The sequence below is a fragment of the Panthera tigris genome, chromosome B4, assembly GCF_018350195.1.
Source record: "Panthera tigris isolate Pti1 chromosome B4, P.tigris_Pti1_mat1.1, whole genome shotgun sequence".
NCBI classification, from domain to species: Eukaryota; Metazoa; Chordata; class Mammalia; order Carnivora; family Felidae; genus Panthera; species Panthera tigris.
The window spans coordinates 54,861,301-54,887,995 of record NC_056666.1 but is presented as its reverse complement, the minus strand read 5'-3'; the positions used below and the strand labels follow the sequence as shown (position 1 = coordinate 54,887,995).

At 35.6% G+C, this 26,695-nt stretch overlaps 1 protein-coding gene across 5 annotated transcripts in view; it reads left to right on the top strand.

Moving 5' to 3' along the window:
• The window catches only part of ABCC9 (ATP binding cassette subfamily C member 9), a 129,161-nt gene that overhangs the window by 61,138 nt on the left and 41,328 nt on the right, over nucleotides 1–26,695 (top strand). For 4 of the 5 annotated variants that reach the window (XM_042991910.1, XM_042991911.1, XM_015538305.2 and 1 more), the window contains 6 exons: nucleotides 7,723–7,761; nucleotides 9,139–9,240; nucleotides 10,913–10,997; nucleotides 12,206–12,286; nucleotides 22,676–22,813; nucleotides 23,148–23,273. In XM_042991910.1, coding sequence (XP_042847844.1) covers nucleotides 7,723–7,761; nucleotides 9,139–9,240; nucleotides 10,913–10,997; nucleotides 12,206–12,286; nucleotides 22,676–22,813; nucleotides 23,148–23,273 — 571 coding nt within the window. The remainder of the gene's footprint in view (nucleotides 1–7,722; nucleotides 7,762–9,138; nucleotides 9,241–10,912; nucleotides 10,998–12,205; nucleotides 12,287–22,675; nucleotides 22,814–23,147; nucleotides 23,274–26,695) is intronic. The other variant, XM_042991912.1, reaches the window with a different exon arrangement.

The window sequence follows — 26,695 nt, the reverse complement described above, 5'->3', positions numbered from 1 at the left end:
TTATGGAAAACTTACATTATTCATAAAGCTTAAATGCAAAAGAGCTGTAATGGTTCACTGTTCAGTGAAGAACTACCAAATAATCTTTTAAAAAATCTTCATAAGGGGCTGAGAAATCAGCCGTTTCTTTTCACACCCAACTTAAAGTAGGCGCTGGAAATATCTAGTAAGAGGTACATGGATAGGTCAAAGTGGTGTGTTATGCCACTGTAAAGACATGAAAAAGGAGGTATCTAGCATGGTGCTTCTCCTGAATATTCGAATGGTGGTCTTTGAAAAACATTGTGGTAATGAAGTGACTCAGAACCATAATATCATATAATTGTGCAATAAAGTGTTAAACCAATTTACTCAGTTCGGCTTACCTAGTAGATTCCCCATAAGCAGTTTATGAAGAAATTGGCTATAGCTTATCTAAGAAATTGGATTATAGACCAGTGTTTCTCAACAAAGTATGATTTTTCTCCCAGGGGAGATATCTTTGGTTGTCACACTGGGGAAACAGGTTTTCCTGATGTGGTTGGTATAGGCCAGGGATGCTGCTAAACATCCTACAATGCACATGACCCCCTCCCCACTGCCCCGGCAACAAAGAATCATCTGACCCCAAATGTCAGTTGTGTCAAGGTTGGGAAACCTTGCTCTAGATCTATAGACGTTTGTTAATATTTTGCCCCTACCACTGTGAACTCTATTGTTACTTACTCTGCTGTTCACATACACAGGTATGTCTCAAGAATGAGTAAAGACTATTTAAGAGCATTTTTAGAATAGAGTCTATGTTAAACTCCAGGCAAGAGATGGAAATGCTTGGATGTGAAATTTGAATGGGAAACATCCTATTTTAAGTATCACGAGTGAAAGGAGGAGGTTGGGAAATGTTGAGTGTACATTTTATTCCTACTGGGCCAATCTAAAAGACAGTAGACATGAAACTGTTTAGTGAATATCCAGAAGAGAGCTTGGTAAATAATTGCCACCTGCAGTTTACTTCATGACAAGTTCTTGTTGATCACTAAGATCAGGCACCAGGCAATTTGCCCTGCCACTATCTCCTTCCATCTTGGATGACTAGAGGTTTTGAGAAACAGATTTTACTGGATTAAATTCTATTTTGTGACATGTACAGCCATCATCAAGTTACTTGGGTTTTATTTTCACCTTTGTTTGTCATTAAAACAGAGAGAAAGAATGGGAATCAGTGACAGCTTGAGAAGCTCAAGAAGCTTGAGATTTATTTTCAGACCTCTAGGATGTTCTTCTACTATAGTCTTCCCTTGTGTTATTTAGGATTCCACTTAGGCCAGATCAACTTCCAATATTATCATTAATAATCTTCATCATTTTGCTAACTGATAAATAAATGATATGAGAATTAGGGAAGTATTTTACATAATCTAGTATTTTTTATTTTGCATTCCTACCTCATTTCACAAAGGTAGGGAATTATTTTATTTAAAGTTACATAGTGTAATAAAGCTTGAAAAATAAAGATAAAGATATCAAGAAAAATTAATATTTAAATAATAATCTGAGAAGTAAATAGGTAGAAATGCATGCTCTGGAGTCCTGTGTATTGATAAAATATGGACCACAGATTCCACTCTGAGCTTCATTGAAGCTAAGCAAAGAGGAAACTAGAGATAAAAACATACACTTACTCAACAGAGGTTAAGAAGTCTCTCTCATGAAAAGAAAGAAAGAAAGAAAGAAAGAAAGAAAGAAAGAAAGAAAGAAAAAGAAAGAAAGAAATCTCATGGATCCCAACAATAAAGCTAATAAAAAATTATGTCTTAGAGATGGAGCCAAAGGGATGAAGGTGTGTAAAAGGATTTTAGATAATTCTAAGTATTTATAAAATCCTCATAACTTAAAAATCATCTTTTTATGAACATTGCCTTCATTCACTATACTCCCATCTCTTAATGGCAGAAGGACTAAGATTTTCTTCAAAAAATGTTTGTGTTGGCTTAGGCACACATGGCTTAAAAAACTAAGCCTCTAAAAGATTGGATAAGCTAACACAAATTCTATTTTCCTTTAATTACAAGAATTACTTTTTTTCTCCTATGGAATCCTTAATATCTGATAAAACATATTTTCCTATTGGTAATATCCAGAAGATACTGATCTTCTTTTAAAGAGTTATTTATAATTACTCTTGATTCCATAAAAGGCTGTTGTGCCTCATCCAATAAAGAAAGGCAGAGAAATGTTATTAGAGCAAAGTTAATTTAGAAGTTACCAATATTGATTGGTTGATGAAGTACAAAACCTAAGAAGTGCTTTACTTCAACACACTGAATTGTTTGATGTTTTTTGGAAGCTCAAAAAAAAAACAAACCCAATAAACTAAATGTTAGCATAAGGTGTCAAATGCCTTGCTGCCATTATTTCACCACTGCATGTATCTCTGGCTGCATGAATTTTATTTTTAAATGTGCCCTCATAGACTGGAATGAGCAAAGTCCAATAAGTACTCGGTCCTCTTGTGGTGATAAATATTTACTTTAGGCAGGAAAGAAGGTATTGCTGCTCACCCAAGGCACACCTACATGAGTAGAACCAAGTGTACAAAGACCTCTAAAGACATTTCTTTGGAAATTGCTACCTTTGACCTAGTCAGCCATGTTGTAGCCTCAGAAGAGAAAAGTCAGAGAAAGGAGGAAGGGACTAAAAAATTCTCCAGAATTGTTAGAATGCCAGGGTTTTTATTTCTGCATCTGGGTGTGCTCTATATTTGTTGAAAAGCAAATGCTCTACCTGAATGAATTTGTCTTGATAAACAATACAACAATGAAGTTGTCTTGATAAACAATAATTCCTACTGACATCTTAGGAGCTAGAACTAAAATGCTCTACCTGACAAGTGGTTCCAGTGACAGAGTCTACACTGTGTAATAATTTTGATAATCATGTGAGACACAGCCATCATTTATTTTTGTTTTCCTTTTCTTTTCTTTCCCTCTTGCCCAGCCTGTCAACAGTCCTCCTGTCAGGCCTCATATGTGCTGATGTTCTATCTTCTAACATCTTGGCGTAATCAGCTTTATAATAGTGGTTCAGTTATTCTAAGACAGGTGAATTGAGGAGTTACTCCTTTTCATGTGACTTTACGTGGCATAAAGGAATAATAACACACTGAATCAGCTTTCCTGGATTAGATGCAGTGTAGTGTGTTTGGGCCCACATCTAGCTCCCATTCTTCTAAATATTATTTCTGATGTAAGCTTGCAAAAGTCACTCTTTCCCATTCCACAAGGTATCAGCCATAATACCTGAAAGCTGCTAGCTACTAAGTTTAATTTTTATTCTTGAAGGAAAATACACAAAAGTCCTGCATACAGACTGGAAATCTATTTTCCACAAGGGGATTTTCCATCTGGCCTCTTTGTTTTCTCTTGCTGCTTTCAGTGCTATTCACTACCACAGTGAATGGTGGAGGATGGGTCTGGACATGGACCCAGTGATTTTCATGTAATCGTTAAGATCTGATGTTTAAACTCAGAAATAAGTGTATTTATTTTGTAAGAGAAAAAGAAATCCTTTGAATTAGATTAAACATATTGCTGTTGTGTGAGAAGATTATAGAGGTGGTCTCTACAAGTTAAGGACTCTAATATTACTCATTAAAAATGAAAGAATAGGGCTTCTTTTTATTTGTTCATGGAGGATGACTACCTACAAACGGACCAATATCTACCATATCTTCCTTACTCTGAGACTAGCATATCTCAGTATATACTAGTATATCTTTGACATGCAAATCACTGTGGTAGTTGTTGGGGAGGAAATAATTGAACACACTGTTCTCATGAAGCTTACTGCTTAGCAGGGAAGGCCACAAGGAAGTAAGAAAATAATTTCATAAGTAATTATTTGGTCAAATTTTTATAAGTGCTAGGAAGAAGGACAGAGTTTTATAAGAGCAAATAATAGGTAACTTCACTGAGCTGAGTCTATGGGGTCAACAAGCCTTTTTTAGGGAGATGCATGAATGAATGATACTTGAACTTATATTTTAAGGATAAACCAAAATTAATGAGTCAAAAAGTAAAGAGCTGTAATACAAATGGAGATAGAAGGTGAAGAAGAATATTCTGATTCTCCTTCAGTCTTTCTGTGGTCTACTGTAGGACCCTCTTCCTTTACTTGGCCTTTAATTTATATCTTTGACTTCAGTTTCTCCCTAAGTATTAACAACACACCAGTGTACATTTCTGGCCAACATCTTTCTTCTGAAGATCTAATAGCTCCTTCAAAAAGTCTTTATATATAAACTGCATGTTGAACACATCTAAACTGAGCTCATATCCCTCATTATCTCCAATACCTACTTCTCCTGTATCTTGGCAGGAATGTGTCCCCACCCACTGAAATCTGTTTGTGGATGCCCAAGTCAAAGCTCAAAGATCCAACCTGAATTCTTCTCTCTCTCCATTGCCCACACAGTCCAACCAGTCACTTTTCTTATGTCTGTCCTTAACACTTATATGCCTATATTAATTGTCCTAGTTCAGGAGAATTGCATATGTGAACTATTCACTGTAATAATTCCCTCACCTTTCTTCATACTGTTATGAGATGTACCTTTCTGATATGAAAATCTAATTACTTACCTCTTGCTTATAATTTTTGCAATTGACTGGCCAAGAAATATTCCAAAGACCTTTGCATACTATATCAGGACCTCTCATGATCTGGTCCCTGTCTAATCCCCCCACCCTTAGCACTGTGTTCCAGTAACCCTGAACTGCAAGTTGTTTCTCAAATGCACACACTCCTGTGTAACTCCTTTCCTTAGATAGTTAGTCTCACTTTTTTTCTAGTGTCAAATCAGATATTATCTCTTTGACAGAGCCTTGTCTCATTCTCCTAGGTAGATTGAAATGTACCGTCTCTTCTGATCCCTCTGAACTGTGTTTAAGTAACTCGTGTGTTATTGGTCTCCTTAGTAGACTGATACGCCCTATATCCAAAGCATGTTCTTTTTCTCTTTATCTACTTTACATCTAGTCCAGGCCCTGGCTCTTTTCTACTTTTATTAGTGGAAAAACAGCACTCTCCCATCTCTGTCTCTGTCTCTATCGTGTTTCTATCTTTCTAATTTCAACCCCCACCCCCAGGTACCACCCTGGCCCCTTCCTTTTGTAGATGAGAAAAATCTTCACAAGTTCTTTCCCCTTCCTCTTATTCTCCTCTTGTCTCAGTCCACTGCACTCTTGTTTCTACCTCTGCCACTCCACTGAGACTATTCTTATTAAGTCCATCAGTGGCATCCTAATTTTTAAATTCATTGTGTACTTTTTGATCATTGTGTTAATTGACCTCCTGGTCCCTTGACATTGTTGCCCATAAGTTTTGCTTCAAAATGCCTCCTTGCTTAATTTTGACTCACAGGTGAGTTTACCTCAAAGCATTTGCCTGCTCCTCTTGGTCCTTTCTTCAGGTTTCTCTTCCTTAGTCATTCATTAAATAGTGATATCTTTCAGGTTCCAACTTTGTCCCCTTTTTTTCTGCCTCTATGTATACTCTCCGGACAAGCAGATAACTTCTGATGAATTTAGTTTTCTCTATTTGGTCCCGTTCCTTTCTTCTATTATGAAACAAGCTACAGAGTAATCCATTAATTTCTACACCTGCTTCTTTTCATCTGTTTTCTGTCTTCCTCAAATTAACTAAAACCGTTGAGGTCATTCATTAACTTTTTACCATTTAAAAAAAATCCAAATTACTTGGGGCACCTGGATGGCTCAGTCAGTTGAGCGTCCATCTCTTGGTTTTGGCTCAGATCATGATCTCATGGTTTGTAGGTTCAAGCCCTGTGTCAGGCTCTGCACTGGCAGTACGGAGCCTGCTTGGGATTCCCTGCTCTCCCTCTCTCCCTGCCCCTCCCCTGCTTGCTCTCTATCTCCTTCTCTCTAAAAGTAAATAAATAAACATTTAAAAACTACAAATTTCTTTTTTTAATATAATTTATTGTCAAATTGGTTTCCATACAACACCCAGTGCTCATCCCAACAAGTGCTCTCCTCCATGCCCATCACCCACTTTCCCCTCACCCCATCCCCCATCAACCCTCAGTTTGTTCTCAGTCCTTAAGAGTCTCTTATGCTTTGCCTCCCTCCCTCTCTGTAACTTTTTTTGCCCCTTCCCTTCCCCCATGGTCTTCTCTTAAGTTTCTCAAGATCCACATATGAGTGAAAACATAGTGTATCTGTCTTTCTCTGCCTGACTTATTTCACTTAGCCTAATACCCTCCAATTCCATCCACATTGCTGCAAATGGCCAGATTTCATTCTTTCTCATTGCCAAGTAGTATTCCATTGTATATATAATCCACGTCTTCATTATCCATTTGTCAGTTGATGGACATTTAGGCTCTTTCCATAATTTGGCTATTGTTAAAAGTGCTGCTATAAACATTGGGGTACATGTGCCCCTATGCATCAGCACTCCTGTATCCCTTGGGTAAATTCCTAGCAGTACCACTGCTAGGTCATAGGGTAGTTCTAGTTTTAATTTTTTAAGGAAACTCCACACTGTTTTTCAGAGCGGCTACACCAGTTTGCATTCCCACCAACAGTGCAGGAGGATTCCCATTTCTCCACATCCTCGCCAGCATCTATAGTCTCCTGATTTGTTCATTTTAGCCATTCTGACCAGTGTGAGGTGGTATCTCAGTGTGGTTTTGAAAATCCAAATTTCCTGATACTAAAGCATAATATAAGCAAATATCACTTGGGAAAATGTAGATTTCATTATTTTTGGTATGTGAGCAACTTGGGTCAGAGAATAATCATTATTGAGAGGAGATTTTTAGTCTGAAATTGTTTTTTCCTACCTTAGTTAACCTTACCAGGATGTCATTAGCAGTGTGCAAGCGTGAAAATCTTATCATTAGTAGCTCTAAGCTAAGTATTACTAGACAACATACTTAGGTATATTTTCTCCATAAAAGCATATGGTGCTTTCCAGAGCCAAATGAGATCTACTTTTAGAGTTCCACTGGACTTTAATTTTGTGTGTAGTTTTTGAATTCAGGTCTTGAATTCAACTACATTATTCAAATTTAGAACAATAAAATGAATAGGTGTTTTTTCCCCCATAATATAGATATAACTAAATGTTATTAGGAAAACATCTCTTTGTACATAAATCATATCAAACAATAACCATACCCAAATGTTGTGGTTTGACCTATTGTACATGTCTGTCTTTCTTAGGATTCCTTAAGGACCAAGCTGTGTCTAAACCTTTCAAGTTTAGAGCCCCAAAAGTAGTTCTTTTTTTCATGCCATAGGATGGCTAATTAGGAATCTAAACAGATTAGATTTCAATTTTAAAGGTAGGGAGACTTTGGAGATACCAAATCCTTATACAGACTAGGAAACTATTGTAGGAAGATTACCTAAATTTATACAGCTAGATAGAACAGAGGTGGTGTAGAACCCAGGTCACTGTATGAACCCAGATGTTGTAATGAAACAGAACAGTGCTATCTATCTTTTGGAAGCTTACTAAGCAATTATTTCCTCACTGATGAAGACATAAAAGAAAATTATTATTTGTCTGGTTTGTCTTTGAAATTAATATCAAAAACCATTTGAGAAACAGCTATTAATATTTCCAATGTTTATTTTATTTTTATCTGATATATGCACACAATCATTCTTATATTTATATTTCATAATTAATGAACATTGTTTGCCATACTTGCAGTGTAAATGAATCTGAACCTTCTTTTGAAGCAACCAGAAGGTATTATTTCTATTTTAATCTGCATTTAATAAGAATAACTTTCCTCCTCAGACTTTACCTAATACTCAGACTCTTACTCCTAGTCATTTTATTCATTCTCATGATGTACCAATTTATTTATTAAAGTGTACCAACATATTTCCAATAGCAGTGGTTCCCAACATTTACAGACTGCTAAAAAAAATTAATTTGCCGAACAAAATGTCCCATTGTGTCAACAGTTTTCCTCTCCATGAGTCATAAATGTCTCAACTTTGGCCGAAACTCAAACTGTTCTTAGTAAATTGTATTTGGGATTTCATAAAATAAAAGTACAAGAATATGTATATTGTTTATGAGTTAAACAGTGATGGGATCTGTCCATAAGCTAGAGATGGAAAGACCAGGGGGAGAAGAAGAAGACATGTCAGAAGTTGGGAACCACTGTTCTACTGCACATACAATTATCTCAGAGACTACTAGCATACTCTATATCATCATATCTTTTAAACTCCTAAGACATGTTTCAGGATGATCATTGAATATTTCTAATTACTCTTTTTCTTAACCTTACTATCTTTTAACCGTGATTCCTTAATTAGTACTTACAGAATGAACTAACTGTGGAAGTGTGACTTTTAAACTGACCCCTTTCCTACCCCAATTCCATCATCTTCTTTATCTTCAACTCACATGTATTTTCCTGGTGATTGCAAATTAAAGTCTGATGTATAGACATCTGGTAGAATGTGTAAACCAAAAAAAAAAATGGGGAGGAGGAAGAGGCTATAATTTTTAGGAAATAAGCTATTTCAATATGTTTTGAAATATGTAGCTTTTAAATGTGTAGTTATTTCAACATTGAAATGGATTCCTCAATGTATTATTGCTTTGAAATAATTATATATTATCTACTACCTTAAAACATTGTTAACATGAATAAGCCACAGACACAGTACCAATTAATGTCTTTTTCTAAGGTCTGCATATAAAATTCAGAGTTATGCAAGGTGCTTTTAATATAAAGTAAAATATCAGTGGCTATTGGAGAGAGTGTATTGCTATTGACCTTTTAATTATTTTAAAAATTGTAGTTATTTTACAAAATAAATTTTCAACCTATAGTTTATACCTCTAAACACTTCTTTAGCATAGCAAAATCAAATTTTGCACATTGAGGAACATTTTGATTAAATTCTCATCTTTCTAATTTAGGTGAAATACTTAACCATAAATAGTAAGTTTGGTGGTTATTAAAATATTCTTTCTTAGAAGCTTTCCATTTCTGTGTTTAAGATATTTCATCAACTTTTGTTCTTCTTAGTTTTACTAAAATACACATACAGCACAACATCCTTTTATACCTTCGGTGTTTTGTTTATCTTTTCCATTTTCCAGTAGGAACAGGTATTCTGTGGCTTACGCAGCTCAAAAACCTTGGCTATTAAATGCTACAGTAGAAGAAAATATTACTTTTGGAAGTCCTTTCAACAAACAGAGGTAATTTTGAATGTAAAATTTAGAACTAAAATGAGCAACTATTTCTAATGCTTATGTTTGGTCCATGGTTTCTGGAACCTGCAGAGCCATGCCTTCCTTTTTTCCCTGCATGCCCTGCTTCCATCTTCATCACCAGGTCTTTTGAGTCAACTTTTTAAATAGAAGTCTGACTGGACGTTTCAGCCCATCCTGTATACTTATTGTACACCAAAACTAAGCTGCTGAAATGGAATCATGGAGGGTGGAGTGTGGAGGGGTGGAGGGGCTGGTGGTTGCGAGGGTGCTGAGGTTATTGATAAATAGAAGGAAAAATCCAAGGAAGAAAGAAAGTTACCTGTGGAAAGAAAAGGAAGAATGTGGGATCTGAGAGGTTCTAGTTACAAACAGCAGCCAGAATACACCATCTCTCAACCGTCTTTAAATACCACCAGAGTGTACAAAGGCATGACCCTTAAGCCAGCCTCAGAAGGCTAGGTCTTAAAACCCTAAGCCAAACCTTGAAAGTTAAGGAGAATTAGTTCAAGGGGGAGGCACAGGGAAGGGAGGGAAGAGGAAATCAGATAGTGTGGGAGGAAGAACTTAAGTTACATGGGATCATTTGGGACCCTGGGAACAAACCAGACAGAAAAGGATTTATGTATATTCACAGTGGCAAAATGGATTTAAATGAAAGCTGAGATGAGGTAGCGGATGTCTTAAAAGCCAATTTGATATAATTCTATGCATTCTGGGGAGGCACAGCAAGTTTTAGAAAGGGGAATAATGAAGTAACTGTGATGATTAATCTGAAAGTGTAATGATAGATACATAGGGATGAATCTGCGCTAGGAGCAAGGAGACATTTAGACATTTGTTGGAATAATTATCCAGGCATGCAGTGTTCATTGCCTGCCCTTGGGGGTGACTGCAGAAATAGAAAAGAAGAGACGGCTGACAAAAAAACAATTCTTGAATAAGAATGGAAAAATAAGAGCAGGGAGAAGAAGAGGGAAGAATCAATAATGACTTTTTAATATTTTAAGACTAGGTGATTGAGAAAATGAAATTATTGATATTTTCCCTAGTGCTCCCGTCTCCTATACTTGCAATTTATCATTTCCAGTCCAGGCGTTAAATCTGTTTGAGTATCATCAATCCTCAACACCTTCCATTTCTTTTCCCTTCAGCATGCATGATAATATGCACAGACACCCACCCACAACCTGTGTTTTAGCTCTTGTGAGCCTCCTGTTGTCCCTGAGATGCACCATGGCCTTTTCAACTTCATGCAGCTCCTGAAGTCTCCCTCCTTTCCATCATTTTCTTCCGAACAAGTTACAACCCATCTTCCAGATACAGCTTACATGTTGCCTCCTTTGCAAAGACTTCTTAGAGTGGTCAACCATTTCTTTCTATGTATGTTAGAAGCATTTTCCACCTACATCAGCTGTAGCACCTAATAAGATCCATTTTATTATATGTTTCTTTATCAGCCTTCTCCATTTACTAGTTTTATAAGAGTGGAAACCAAAATCTATTTATCTTGGTTTCCACAAACCCAATGTAGAGGCGAATATATACCAAGTTGTTCAACAAATGTTGTATTTTGGCTTCCAAGATATTGAAGTTGGGACTTACTTTATGGGTAGTATATTAATAGTGATCTAAAAATTGAAAACAATTTCTCCCAAAGGTACAAAGCAGTTACGGATGCCTGTTCTCTTCAGCCAGATATTGACTTACTACCTTTTGGAGACCAAACTGAAATTGGAGAGAGGGTGAGCTATGTATAGTTTAATTAAATAAAACAAACATCTAAAAAAGTCTTCTGGTTGTCTTTAACCTTTAATGGAGCACAATGAAATCTGAGAGCTTAGGGGCTGTGCATTGTCCTAGTGGCAGGTTCCGGAAATAGGACCACAGGAGCTTTAATGCCAGTCTTCAGTATCTGTTGGGTAACCACCATATACTTAACATTGTGCTAGCTACTAGAGAGTTCTCAAGGAAAATAAAGCAGTTCCTGCCTTTGATCAAATGTATTTTTACATACTTGGAGTTGAAATTGAGATTGCTTCCGACTTCTTCCATTCTTGTCAACATCTATTTATTCTTGTTAAAGTATCCTTTTTTCTTTGTGTAAACATGTTTAGTGGTGATGTCATACTGTTCTGAGCAGCTAAAAAATATTTATGCCTGCATACAATCTTTAAAACAATTTTGGCTAAATTTTTTAAGTTTATTTATTTTGAGACAGAGAGAGAGCACTCATGGTCATGAGATCATGACCTGAACTGAAATCAGGAATCTGAAATTTAACTGACTAAGCCACCCAGGCGCTCCTATAGTCAGTGTTCTTAATGGCTGTTCTTATTTGCAGCATAATATACTGTTTAAGAGCATGGACTTCTCTGAGCCTTAGTTTCCTCGTGTGTAAAGTAAAGGGAATAATGCCTAGACATTGGAATTGCTATAAGGAATAAAAGAAATAAGGAATGTAAAAGCATTTACACAAGTCTTCACATACTAAGTGGTCAATAAATACTAGTTTAAAAGTTGTTATAATTGGTACTTGTTTATAAAAACATATTGTTGTATAGACTGTTGAACATAATTGGCAATATAAATTTTAAGAGGTATATGTTAAGTAAACTAGAGATACAATTTGCAAAACTAGTAAAAATTTTGGAATTGCTGGCTGTGTTTAGTGCTAACCATGTGTTTGGTTATTAAAGCTTTTGTACAGCAGAGCTGTCTATCAGAGTGAAAGAAGAATTCATGTTACCACTCAAAAATTCTCTTAACTATGATTCAAGTATTGACTAATAGACAATTTTGATTTTATCTTACTAATGCTATCACAGTTTAATCAATAAATTACCATTACTTTAAAATTTTTGAAAAATAAGTTTGTATTTTAAAGAGAATTCTTCACCGTCAGATCATTTGCTTTTGGAAAGGTTGGATATTTACGGTTATTCTTCTCTAGGGCATCAACCTGAGTGGAGGTCAGAGGCAAAGAATCTGTGTGGCACGAGCTCTCTATCAAAATACCAACATTGTCTTTTTGGTGAGAATATGATCTTTGTTTCTACTTCATGTTTCCCTCTGGACAAATGAGACTTTAAAGATTCAAGTCAGGTTACTCAAGGAAAGATGGGTTAACTTCTGAAATAATAAAGAACATAAGGGAAACAAAATCTCACAGTACAAATCAGATCAACCCATAAGGCTGAGAGTTGGAGTATCCAGATTGGTGTCCAAGTGACTTAGGTGCCCTAAATTGTTGCTTATGTGAGTTTCTTAACCATGAGTATCATTAATGGAAAAGTCTGTATAGTGTTGGATCAACTGGACAGGATCATATGCCTTCTCATTTATGTTGGATGACAAAGAAAGAAAGGCTAGAAAATGCACTCTTGGTGGATATAGGGGGAAGTAAGCATAGTACTCCATTACAGTGGTGTGCAGCTCAGACTGTGCATAAGCTTTGACTGAGAAGCTTTCTAAAGCTATAGAAATTTTGGTACCACCCTTGACCTACTGAATCATAATTTATAAGGGCAGAGTCTAGAGCCTGGGTCTTAAAAAAAAGCTACATGGATGACCCTCCTGTATATACTGGGTAAAAAATCTTGTTCTACCTATGGATCCACAAACAGATTTTGATGATTATATTGATTATGAATTTTGCCCTAGTTTGGTTCCTCTAGCAGGAGGTAGCCAAAATAACTGAACTTTTAAGTAGTATATTAGACACCAGCAGAGTATGTAAATGCATCCTTCCCCTGCCTTCTCCTTCTGTGCAATTATTAACCATCTGTAATTCTGGTTTCCAGACTTCTTTATAATTTTCATTCCATCTAAAATCTATAAGCTCTTCAAAAAGTGGGTTGGTTTTGAAGTCTCTCACGAAATCTGGATCTATTGCTGGGGATAGGAGTAGAATTTGGACATACTGGAAATTCACTTCAGGTGAATCTCCCTAAGAGTACCTGTCACCAAAATTCTCCAGAAAAACTACACCACAAAAACCATAGCAAGATCTAGCAGTAACTTATGTACTTGTAAATCCCTTCCATAGTGGATGGACCTACAACTGGAAATGACTTCTTGAATTTTAGGATCAGTTAATAGCTGAACCACCTGAAGACGAAGTGACTTGGAAATCTGAAAGAGACCAAGGTCTTATGGGTCTAGTATTCTATCCCTGTTCATTCCACTGCCTTCAATTTAGTGACTGTTACTTATTACAATTGTAGAATCAGTTGAGAGTTGTTGAGAGTTGGGGTGTTGAGAGTTGGGATATCCAGATTGGTGTCTGGTTAACTTATTCAAAGAATTCATAGGGTTAACTTATTATAGATTCCCATCCATTCATTATAGGATTACTTTTCATATTGCCTCAACAGCTTTTTGATGACTCTGAAGACAGATTGCTTCACTTCCAGGTGGCCTTTTTGGTCACTGTATACGTTTCCTATTGCTGCCATACCAAATTGCTATATTTTGTGGTTTAAATAATCTGATGGTTCTGTAGGTTAGAAGTCTAAAATGAATCTCACTGAACTAAAATCAGTGTCGTTAGGGCTGTGTTCCCTTCTGGAGGCTCTAGGGGACAATCCATTTCCTTGCCTTTTCCAACTTGTAGAGGCTGCCCACATTCCTTGGCTCATGGCTGCCTTCCTTCATCTTCAAAGCCAGTAACTTTCTATCTCTGACCATTTTTACTAGTCACATCTTCCTCTCTTCACAGCTAGGAAAGTTCTCTTCTCTCAAGGATTCATGTAATTAGTTTGAACCTATTTGGATTATTCAGGACAATCTTCCAATCTAGAGGTTTTTAATCTTAATCATATGTGCAAAGTCCCACTTGCCATATAAGGTAACATTTACAGGTTCTGGGAATTAGGACATGGACATGTTTGGGGGCCTTTATTCTGCCTACCACAGATGGCTCTTATCGGGAAGTTATTAAGTGATTAAAATCTACTTCCTTGGATTTTTCATTAATTTGTTTTCCTTCTGCTTCTACAGCAGCAAATATATTTCTTTTATGCAGTCATATTCAACATTTTAATATTATTTTCATAACTTGTCTTAATTTACTTTAAGCTAAGCAAGCTTAGTATTTTTAATTCTTCCACAATAATATAATTTTGATAACTTCTCTTAATCCTGGGTATAATAGTATTTGTCAGAGTCCCTTTGAAAAAGTGTGTTCTAGATGCACTCTGATCAGCTTAGATAACCTTACAACTATTGGATCTTATGATCTAAATATTTACTTCATTGCAACCTGAAATTGAATATTTTAGCAGCAAAAAATATTATTGATGTGTTTTAATAATTACCTCAGAATTATATCCTATAATTTCTTTGTAGAAAAATTCACAAGGTACTCTGAACCACAGTGTTATCCCATTTGATCTTATGACTGTGCTCTGAGTGTAGATGGTATCCTCATGTTAGATGAAGAAACATATGCATAGAGTGCCTTACCCAAGGACTAATGACTAGTGATTGGCAGTGTCTGGGCTAGAGCTGCATGCCTTTTGAGTATTGTTTTCTGATCAGCTAAGAATCTCTAGTATTAAAAAAAAATTATTACTGTCAAGTTAGCACCTGTATTGTCCTTTTTTCCCCTTCCTTTTGCCTTTTCCCAATATCTCCCTACCTTCCTTCCTTCCTCTTTTCCTTTCCCCATCCCTCTCTTCCCTTTCCCAAACCCTTCCCCTTCCTCCCTTCCACCCTTTTTTCCTTCCATCTTCCCATCCATTAATATTTAGTGAATGTCCTCAGTGCCAACTTCTGTGTTAGACAGAAGAAACAAAGGAGAAAAAGACTTTTCCCCTATCTTTCAGGATCTTACTTGTACAAATAATTACTTAGATGATGTTTTGTTTTACTCTAATTAAACTTTATCACATTAGCCTTTACATAATATCAAAGCCAAATGGAAACATCTTAATGGTGTATGAAGTATACTAGTTATTTTTGAAGCTTTATGGCATATACAAATGTGCTATATCAGTGAATATACTTACAAGTTATTTCCAAAAATATATCCATACAAAAAATTCATACTATTTATAGATATTCTTTGAATATAATAAGAATACACTAGTGAGAACTGTATGTACGTATATAAAAAATAATAATATGCTCTTGAAAAAAGGAAGAATCGTTTATTCATTGAATTGGCTTTTGACAAATTGTTTTACTTTCTTTAAAAGAAGTATCTCCCTTGGGGCGCCTGGGTGGCTCAGTCAGTTAAGCGTCAGACTCTTGATTTCGGCTCAGGTCATGATCTCAGGTTCGTGAGATCGAGCCCTTCATTGGGTTCTGCGCTAACAATGTGGAGCCTGCTTAGGATTCTCTGTCTCCCTCTCTCTGCTCTTCCCCACCCCACTCAAAAATAAATAAATAATTTTTTTAAAAAAGTATCTCCCCTAAATCCAAAATGTTAATATACAAACTGAATCTTGAGAAATGATTCCCAACCCATATAACCTAGATTTTTATTAAGTTGTATAAAAGATTACACTTGACTGTAACACCAAGATGCTCCTTAATGAAGCTATGGCATATAAATGATAGCAACCATTCTTAAGGGATCTCTGTGATGTAGGCATGATTCTAAGTACTTTATATATATTAGCTCACTTAATTCTCAGAATAACCCTATTAGGTTTAGCATTATTACGATTATTATTATTATCATTATCGTTATTACTACTGCTATTTATGGTTGAGGATACTGAGGCTTTGGGGGATAATTTATCTAAGGTCATATAGATAGTAATAGTGGAGCAAGGTTACAAACGCAGATAACCTGATTTCATAGCCTATGTTTTTAACCACCTTCCTTATTAAAAGATTCTTAGAAGTCAATAAACTCTCATTGTGATGCTTGAAAGGGATTAGCAAAGTATTAATCTATTTATAAGAAAGTATAGAATCTATTTATAAGAAAGTATTTATAATCTATTTATAAGAAAGTAATAATAAAATAACACTTCTACAACACTCCGCAGAAACTTTTCCCATGCTACTTTATTTGATCTTTGCAAAAAGTTTATATGCTCTCTGAAAAGTCTCTTTATTACCCCCATTTTGCAAATGAAATAATTGAGTTTGGAAAATTACCCAGCGTCAGAGAGGTGGAGTCATGACTAAAATTTGAGGCTCTTAATTTAGAGATAATGGACTTTACATTATGGCTTACTATCTTATACGTTTAAAGTCAGAATTTTATAGAAAACCAAGCTGAATTATTATTAAGAACTTGTTTCCAGTTCATGTGCTATTTCTACATGAAAACTTCTCAGAATCATTTGGAATAGTTTGTATCACAAGGGAGTCTTACGGTTCTTATTGGAATCAGAGGCAGGAGGTTGTCTCAGAAACAATCAGATTACCTCTATAATCATTATCTGATTTTGGAAAATCAGTGATATGCTGGTAGCTAAGTCTTGGTATTATATCCTTGCTACCTTATTGGAAATGGAGATAGAGAAAACTTCACCAGTATAACCCTGATACTAATGGTATTTTTTCCACTGCTGTGGAAACATTGCTTTATCCCACATCACTTAATTTTTTTTTTTTACATTTATATATTTCTGAGAAACAGAGAGAGACAGAGCACAAGTGGGGGAGGGACAGAGAGAACAGGAGACCCAGAATCTGAAGCAGGGTCCAGGTTAGGAGCTGTCAGCACAGAGCCCAATGCAGGGCTTAAACTCACACACCATGAGATCATGACTTGAGCCAAAGTCAGACGCTTAACCAACTGAGCCACCCAGGTGCCCCTATTCTACATCACTTTATACTGATACCTGAACTCTCCTTTTTAAAGTAATTCTTAAGTGCCATCAGAACTTCTCTATGTTAAAAGAAATTCCATATAATAGTAATTGATCTTTCTATCACTTACCCAAAATCTAACAATTAGAAAATTCAAATAAGAGATTTTCTTCTTGTTACTAAAAGAAGCTAAGTGACAAAAAGCTGATGTCTGTGATGATTCAAAAAAGAAACTCACTGGACAGTAGTAGAAAGCTAATTCAATCTCCTATGCATACATCTTGGAACATTTCAGAAATAATTAATGTTCATTAGGATGATCCATAGGTTCTGAAAGATTTTGAAAAATCTCCTATGTCATCCAGAGAAATTTCAGGACAGTCAAGATAATTGTGTCATTAAGTGCATTGTGTTTAGTTACCGTGTTTAAAATATATATACTCACATTAATATATGTATGTATATGTGTATATACGTGTGTGTTGATATCACTTTGTCAACTTATTACATTGTCCAAAATGTTGCATTATTTAAATGATCTAAACAAATGAGATTACAGTAAGCATGTCTCCCCTGTTAAATGTATTCCTATAAAAGCTGTTTGAGGACATTAATTACATCACCTCTTTATTCGTAATTATGAAATCAGTAAACTGATTTTTTAAAAACTGTTATAATTTTAAATCACCCTTTAGCTATCTAAATGCCTTGTTAATATTTCTTTTTCATACAGGCTACTCCTAAATACTATAATAAAGCCATCTTGCTTATAGCTTCTGTTGATGCAGGCAGAGATTGGTGGAGACTTTTGTGAAATTATTGAGTAATCATATCACTGGTATAATGATCACATACATGGATTTATTCTAACTTCCAGATAACAATTTCTATCTCAATAGAAATTGCTTTTACTTTTCATTGTCCAGATAATTATCCAGTACAATTTATCTGTATATATACTATAACCATGCTTTCTCAATTGTTTAGAAAATTTTCCCCAGTTACAGTTTTTAACTATTTCGCTATGTAGCATATGTGTAGTAGAATGAGTAGACTTCTTTTTTGGTCCTAAAAGACAAAGTACAAATTTGTTTCATATTGCATGCAAGTGCAATATGCAAGAACAGCAAAGAAATAAGTGTGATGAAGAAGACATTTATGAAATTCCTTTTTCCCTGTTCCAATCGCTCTTCCCAATTCTTTACCAGAAACCTCTACTGTTTTCTACTGCTCGTCCCTTTAGCACTCCCTGAGTTTCTCTCAGTCCCCTGCCATGAGTAGCACTTCCAACTGGTAATTACATTATCTGCTCACCATGCTCTCTGCAGGTAACTTTGCTTTATAATTCATTATTTTCTGGAAAGATTCCAGTTTTCTCTAATAGTTTCTAGTTTTCTTCTTTTAAGAATTCCAAAATGTCAAGCATCTACTTTGATGCTGTATGTAACATTATAGAAATAAAATGTATGTTAAAATAAATAATAGGAATGTCATCACCAGCCAATTAATATAATTCCCTAAATCATTTTCTAAGTGACTTAATCACTTGGTACATGAAAGCTTCCTTTCTTCCCAAGACAATTGTCAGGTCAGTGGTAGGTATGGTATTCTTGTCATTACTACTATTACTACCAATAATATAATAAAGCTATCATTTACCTAGTGTCTATTATTTAGCTGGTAATATACTAAGTACATTATTTGTATTATCTCATTTAATCCAATTAATATTTTTATGCCTGTTTTACCATATTTTTTCTTTTTTTATGTTTATTTTATTTTTGAGAGAGAAAGAGGGAGAGTAAGCACTGGAGAGGCAGATAAAGAGGGGGACAGAGGATCCAAAGCAGGCTCTGCAATGACAGCAGAGAGCCTGGTGCGGGTCTCAAACTCACAAACTGTGAGATCATGATCTGAGCTGAAGTCGGACGCTCAACTGACTGAGCCACCCAGACACCCCTTACCATATATTTTTAAGTCCTTGAATATATCTGTAATAACTGTTCAAAAGGCCACTAATTCTTACATCTGAGCCATATTGAGCCAGAGTCAATTTCTACTGACTGCTTTTTCTCTTTACTCTGGTTCAAACTTTCCTGTTACTTTATATATGTGTTAATTGTTTTCTGTATCCTGGATATTGTAAGTGGTATATTGTAGAGCCTCTACATTCTTAGTAGTTTCCTATGATGAGTGTTGATTTATTCTAGCAAAGGAAGTTAACTTAGCTAGAGTCAGATGCCACCTGAAATTTCTTTTTTAATCGAAGTATATTTGACAAATAATTTGTAACATATTTAAAATGTACAGCATGATAATTTGTTATATGTATACATTGTGAGAGGATTCCTATCATTGAGTTAATCAACACATCCATTACCTCACATCTTTACATTTTTGGACAAGGCAGGATGAAAGCACTTAAGTTCTGCTCTCTTAGAAAATTTCAATTTTATAATACAGTGTTATGAACTATAGTCACCATGTTATACATTAGATCCTCAGACCTTTTTCATCTCATAACTAAAAGTTTATATTCTTTTACCAACTTTACCTATTACTCCCAGGCCCAGCCCGACAACCACCATTCTACCCTGATTCTGTGAGTTTGACTCTTTTTTTGTTTAATTTAGATTCCACATAGAAGTGATAGCATGCAGTATTTATCTTTCTCTGTCTGTCTTATTTCTCTTAGCGTAATACGCTACAGGTTTATACATGTTATTGCACCTGTCAGGGTATTCTTTCTCATGGCTGAATAATACTCAAGTGTGTATCTGTGTGTGTGTGTGTGTGTGTGTGTGTGTGTGTGAGAAAGAGAGAGACAGAGAAAGAGAGAGAAACATTTTCTTTCTTCATACATCTTATCCATCTTTGACAGAAACTTAGGTTGCTCCCATACCTTGGCTATTGTGAATAATGCTGCTAAGAACATGGAACAGATATCTCTTTGAGAGAATGATTTCATTTCCTTTGGACATATATGAAGACGTGGGATGGTATTGTAGTTGTATTTTAAAATGTTTGAGGAATCTACATACTGTTTTCTATAGTGGCTACACCAGTTATATTCCCATCAAAAGTTCCCTTTTGCTTCATATCCTCACCAGCTTTTGTCATCTCTTGTCTTTTTGATAATAGATGTCCTAAGAGGTGTGAGGTGATACCTTATTGTGGTTTTGATTTGCACTTTCTTGATGACTAGTGATGTTGAGCACATTTGCATATACCTGTCGGCCATTTGTATGTCTTTGGAAAATGTCAGTTCAGGTCCTTTGTCTATTTTTAAATTGGGTTATTTGGGCTTTTTTGCTATTGAGTTGTATGAGTCCCTTATATGTTTTGAATATTAACCCCTTACTGAATATGTAGTTTGCAAATATTTTATCTCATTCTATAGGTGGCCTTTTCATTTTGTTGATGGTTTCCATTGCTGTGCAGAGCTTTTAAATTTGATGTAATCTCACTTGTTTATTTTTGCTTTTGTTGCCTTTGCTTTTGGTGTCAAATCCAAAAAAACCATTGCCAAGACCAATGTCAGAGAGCTTGCCTCCTATAATTTCTTCTAAGACTATTACGGTTTCAGATTTTTATTTAAGTCTTTAATCTATTTTAAGTTGATTTTTGTGTGCTGTGTAAGTTGTCCAGTTTCGTCAAGTCTTTCGTGATTTTCCCAATACAGCTTATTGAAGAAACTATCTTTTCGTCATTGTATATTCTTGGCTCCTTTGTCAAAAATTAATTGGCCATATACACATGGGTTTACTTCTAAGCTCTTTATTCTGTTCCATTAATTATGTGTCACTTTTTATGCAAGTATCATACTTTTGATTACTACAGCTTTGTAACATAGTTTGCAATCAAGAAATGTGATGTCTTTACCCTTGTTCTTCCTCAAGATTTTTTCCTTTTCTTTTTTCTTTTTTTTTTTTTTTTGGCTATTTGGGGTCTTTTGTAGTTCCATATAAATTTTAAGATTTTTTTCTATTTCTTAGAAAATATTATTGGAATTTTGCTAAGGATTTAACTAGCTGGACATTTTATTATTAATATTAATTCTTCCAGTTCATGAACACAGAGTATCTTTCCATTTGTTCATCTCTTTAATTTTTCCACCAACGTCCTCAGTATATGGATGGATAGTCACCTCTTTGGTTAAATTCACTCTGGGTATTTTAATTTTTTTGAGTGATTGTAAATGGGATTTTTTTTCTTAATTTACCTTTCTATAGTTCATTCTTTTTTTTTTTAATGTTTATTTATTTTTGAGAGAGACAGCACAAGCAGGAGGCGGGCAGAGAGAGAGGGGTCAGAGCCTCCAAAGAGGGCTCTGCCTTGATAACTTCGGTGCTGACAGCAGTGAGCCTGATGTGGGGGGCTTGAACTTACGAACCATGACATCATGACCTGAGCAATCTTCCAATAGCTCTTTCAGTCTACTGGGAGGATCACAATCAGCACCCACATTCATGCTAATTAGAAGCTGTGCCCTCAGGTAGTAGCTTGTAAAGTATGCAAACTCTGCTCAGGAAAAGACTGGGAAGAGGGTTTGTTTTTTGTTTTTTCTTTGTTTGTTTGTTTGTTTTTTGCCTGCCCCTTTGGCTCTGAGCCCTGGAGGGATAGATGTAGTAAGTGCTCACATGTGTGTTAACAACTGCTTTTTTGCTTCCTGTATTTCTGTGGGACTTATCAATGCAAGCCCCACTGGCTTTCAAAGCTAAGTGACTTGGGGGCCTGCCCCTTGGATAGCAGCCATAAAATTTGAGGCACTAGCTGTGTGGTCCGAACCCTTCACTCCTCAAAGAGAAGTTGGGAGTTGGGGATTCTCTCCAATTGTATGGTGCTGCGCAGAGGGTAAGGTTTGTGGTGAGAGTTGTCTCAGCCTTTACTGTCTTTTAAATGGGTATTTTCTCAGTTTTCCAATGTGTAGAAGTCACTCAACTAGTTTCTGGATTTCTCTCAGAAGGAATTGTTCTGTGTGTAGCTGCATAGTCAAAGCATCCATGGGAGGAGGGAAATTCAGGAGCCTCCTATGTCGCCATCTTGATGTGGAGTCTATGCCTATTTTTATTATCTAAATTTCAACTGTAGAATTATTTTTTGTTAAGTCTATTGTGGGGTTTTTGTTTTTTTTAAGTTTATTTATTTATTTTGAGAGAAAGAGAGTGTATGTAAGTGGGGGAAGGACAGAGAAAGAGAGGGAGAGAGAGAAGCCCAAGCAGGCTCCATGCTGTCAGCATAGAGTCTTATGTGGAGCTTGATCCCACAAACTGTGATATATGACCTGGGCTGAAATCAAGAGTCAGACACTCAACCAACTGAGCCACCTAGGCACCCCTGTTTGGTCTATTGCTAAAGGTTGTCATGAAGTGTTGTTTTTTGAGCTTGAAGATTCTAGATATAATAATGTAAACCACTTTGGATATTATTATTCACTTTTTGAATAATTTTTAAGGTAAAAGAGAAAATAAAAGCTTCATTTTTAATTTAATACTTTTTCCCAACAATTTAAACATATACAGTCTGTTTTTTTATAAATATATTAAGGATAATTTGCTCTTAGTTATTTGTATTTCTACTTTCTAGAGAAATTGAATTACATCCAGAATATAGAAAATGTTTCATATTCTCTCCATTTTACTGATTGTAGGATGATCCATTCTCTGCCCTGGACATTCACTTGAGTGATCACTTAATGCAGGAAGGGATTTTGAAATTTCTCCAAGATGACAAAAGGACACTTGTTCTTGTAACTCACAAATTACAGTATCTAACACATGCTGACTGGGTAAGAATTTAAAAGAAGTGTCATACTCTTAAATACAGAGAACAAACAGAGGGTTGCTGGAGGGGTTGTAAGAGGGGGCATGGGCTAAATGGGTAAAGGGCATTAAGGAATCTACTGCTGAAATCATTGTTGCACTATACGCTAACTAACTTGGATGTAAATTAAAAATAAATAAATTTAAATAAAGAAAGAAAAGAAAAGAAAAACCATTAATTTTAATATTATAGTCCTATAAGTAAATAGGCACATTAAGAAATCCTGTCTGAGGTAAAAGTAATTCATTTGGCCAATTAGGGCTTTTTGTCACAGTTCTGCTAATATGTGCTTTGCTTAGATCATAGCCATGAAGGATGGAAGTGTACTAAGAGAAGGGACTTTGAAGGACATTCAAACCAAAGATGTTGAGCTTTATGAACACTGGAAAACACTTATGAATCGGCAAGATCAAGAATTAGAAAAGGTAACTGCTCATAGTTCAGAAGAGTTCAGAATCCACTCCAGAAGAGTCATAAATATACTGTATAATTATCAAAAATTCTTCTAAAGAAGTATTATTATTTAATATTGATGATATAATGGTCCTCATTTGAAACCCAAAGTAATTGTATGTGTATATGTATATGTATGTAATTAATAATATAGTTAATAAATAGGTTACTTTGAAACTATAAAATTCTAATGATATTTTTGGATGAAGTAGTCTCAGGTTTTTAGAGGATTTTGATTTGAATTTGAATGATATTACAATTATGCGTCTAAAAAAACAATTTTCTAAAGCATGGCATATCATTATTTTATCTTATTTTTCCTTCTGTGTATCTCATTTTCTTCATCTGTAATATGAGGAAATTTTCACTCACCCCCTACAAATGGAGGGCAGTGATCAAAACAAAATCCAAGATGATTTTGAAAGAAGGAAGAACTGTGAGCTGTAGGTGAAATTGCCAAGCATGTCTGGAATAGGTCTGGGAAGTGAAGGAAGGTGATCAGGAGGAAATAACAATTAACTTTTACGTGGATGTAGTTTTTCAAGTCCACAATCTCATTTAATTTTCACAAATCCCCAGAAAAAAAGCAAATACAATATGGGAAATAAGTAAAGAAAATATGATCTCACTTTTAGAGATGAGAAAACTGAAGCCCGGAAAGGTTACATAACTTGTAAGTTGGGTAGTACATATAAGTGGTACTAGTTGGATTTAAACCCAAGTCCGTAGTCAATGTAATTCCAGTATAGTGTTATGTATGATGTTATATTACATTGAATGAGATGATAACAGAGTCAGAAACCAGACTGATTACAATGAAAGAACAACTTGTAGTTGAAAGGTGAAATTATAAATTACATTAGTAAATTTTTGAAGTGTCTTTTGAGTCGAGCCTAGGAAGTGTCCAGAATTTGTTACTCCTGGCATGGAATGAGCATTATAAAATGAAATTTTTACATCAGCAAATTTCTGAGAATATCCAGAAATTAAAATGACTTATTTTATAAAAGAATAAGAGGATCTATGTTTCCATAGAGAGAGGAAGATAAAAAGTCAGACAGACCCTAGCATTTGTCTGTCTTCTCCGGATTTGCCAAAGATCTCAAAAACAAATTACCTAAGGAAGAAAAGATGCAAGTAAAAATCTTTAAGTAGAATAGGAAAAATCACAGAACCATTCCAATGGAGATATTCATCAAAAAATATATATAAGGTACAATCAGCAAGAGCCCACTTAAGAATTATACTGTGAGAAACTTGATTATAAACTTACTGGGATGGCTCCAAATGACATTTTTTTTATGGTGACCTAGATGCCAGGGACAAAAGGATATGACGTAAACTTAAGGAGTGGGGCCACTTATGGTTTACTTTGGAAAAAAGATCTGGAAAAAAAAAGAGGGAGAAAGTTGTTGGCTTGATTTTATAGTAATACTGACTATTAAACAAGCCAGGAAGAAAGTCCATTAAGTTGTATTTAGAAATGAAGAGATCACTTGAGATAGCATAGCTCTATAATTAAAGACACATTACAGGGTTATAAATCAGCTGGTGGAGATATGGAGCAAGTTAGAGTGTGGACAGAGCAAATGCAGTTGTGAGGTTGAACAGTGGCCAGTAAAAGCCAGTATGAACCATGCACCTGTCCAGAATCGTCACCTGGTGATAGAGGGTGGTTACCGCCACCTAAGGAAGGGCAGGCACCTGAAATTCATCCAAAAGCAGGGAGAATCACACTATGGGGAAAACAGTCTCTTGTTCACTTTGTTGTGTGGCTGGATCGAGTGTTTGCCTAGAGCACCAGTTCTCAACCAGGGCCCAGTTTGCTTTCTGGGGGACATTTGGCAACATTTAAAAATGTTTTTGGTTGTCACAGTGGAGGGGCAGGTGCCTCTGGCATCTAGTGGGTAGAAGACAAGGATACTGCTTAGCATCCTGCAGTGCAGCCCCCACAACAAAGAGTTGTCTAGTCAAAATGTAAATAGTGCCACGGTTGAGAAAGACAAACCTAGAGCCAAAGCAGATCAAGCAGGCAGAGAAGGATGGCAAAACAAAGTATCCTGTCACTGAGCTTTGGACAGAACTGTCAGTTTAATAAGGGGTAAGGGGGAAACAAAAGAATATGTTAAAAGGATAGCAATGAAAACTACAACAAGGAGAAGGAGTTAACACTTTTAGCTGACTTAAATGTTATCAAAAATTCTAGCTTGGATGACAACCATTATCTTCATCATAATATTAAGCAAAATAAACTAGCATCATTTGATGTTTCCTCCCCCAGTCTCCAGCCCTCACCCTGATCTGATCCTTAACAAGTATTCAATAAATATTTATTAGATAAATTAAACTAAATTCACATATACTTAAACCAAATATCAACATAATTTAAAATATTTAACTTGTAATGAGCTTAATACGTGCATTTACTTATAAGAGAAATGAGTAAAGATTTTTTTTAAAGCATCTTAGATGTTAAATCTTTTACTCACATAGCATGGAGAGTTGAACAAGAACCACATCTTCTGTTTCCCAATTTGATCACGTTACACATGAAGGAACAAGTCATCTTTATTTTTGTGTTTAATCACATTTGTAAGCATTAGTTTTCATATCATTAGGCAGAATTAAAGCTGATATGAAATTGTCTCCGAAAGAAGAAACACAATTCAAGAGACACTTTAGTTTTCATTCTTTTTTAACCAAGAATCTGGAGGCAATAGAGTCTTCTAGCAAGTATCCTGTATCACACATGTTGTGTAAGAGGCCAAAACAATAACAACAACAACCATGATCACTACCTAGAGACTGACCAGTAAGGGTTTATTAGTTTATTGATGTAACAGTCAAACTGCAATTTGTGTGTGTGGGTGTGTGTGGGTGTCAGAGAGGGGGAGGAAGCACATATACAGAAAGCCCTCAATTTACCAGATTCCAAAAGTCTGTGGGTCAGTTTTTTGGAACTCAGAATGCATTTTCCCGTAGAAACAAGGATATGGTTAGTTTCCCAAACTGTCCAGCAGCAGCTGACTTAACCCACAGTGTATCAGAAAGATACCACTAGTCCAGTTCCAAAGCCACAGGGACGAGGGTGTTCGAGGCAGAGGAGTGGAGAAAATGAAATTCTCCTCCCTTTCTTGAACACAGAACAAGTCTGAAGCAACCCTGAAAAATTGACAAAGTCTGTTCAGTGCACATTTCCTTTCTCTTTCTGTGTATTTTCTCCTCCTGGGGATTCCTCCTAAACTTCTAGGCACCTAACTACCCTCATTTTTCATTTGCTTCAAAATTACCTACCTTCCTTCAATGCCTATTGAAGTCCTTTTCTTTTGTGCAGCTACCTTAGTGAGATGCTAAAGAAACTCACTCTGATTTAATAATTTATAATAAGAGGGGA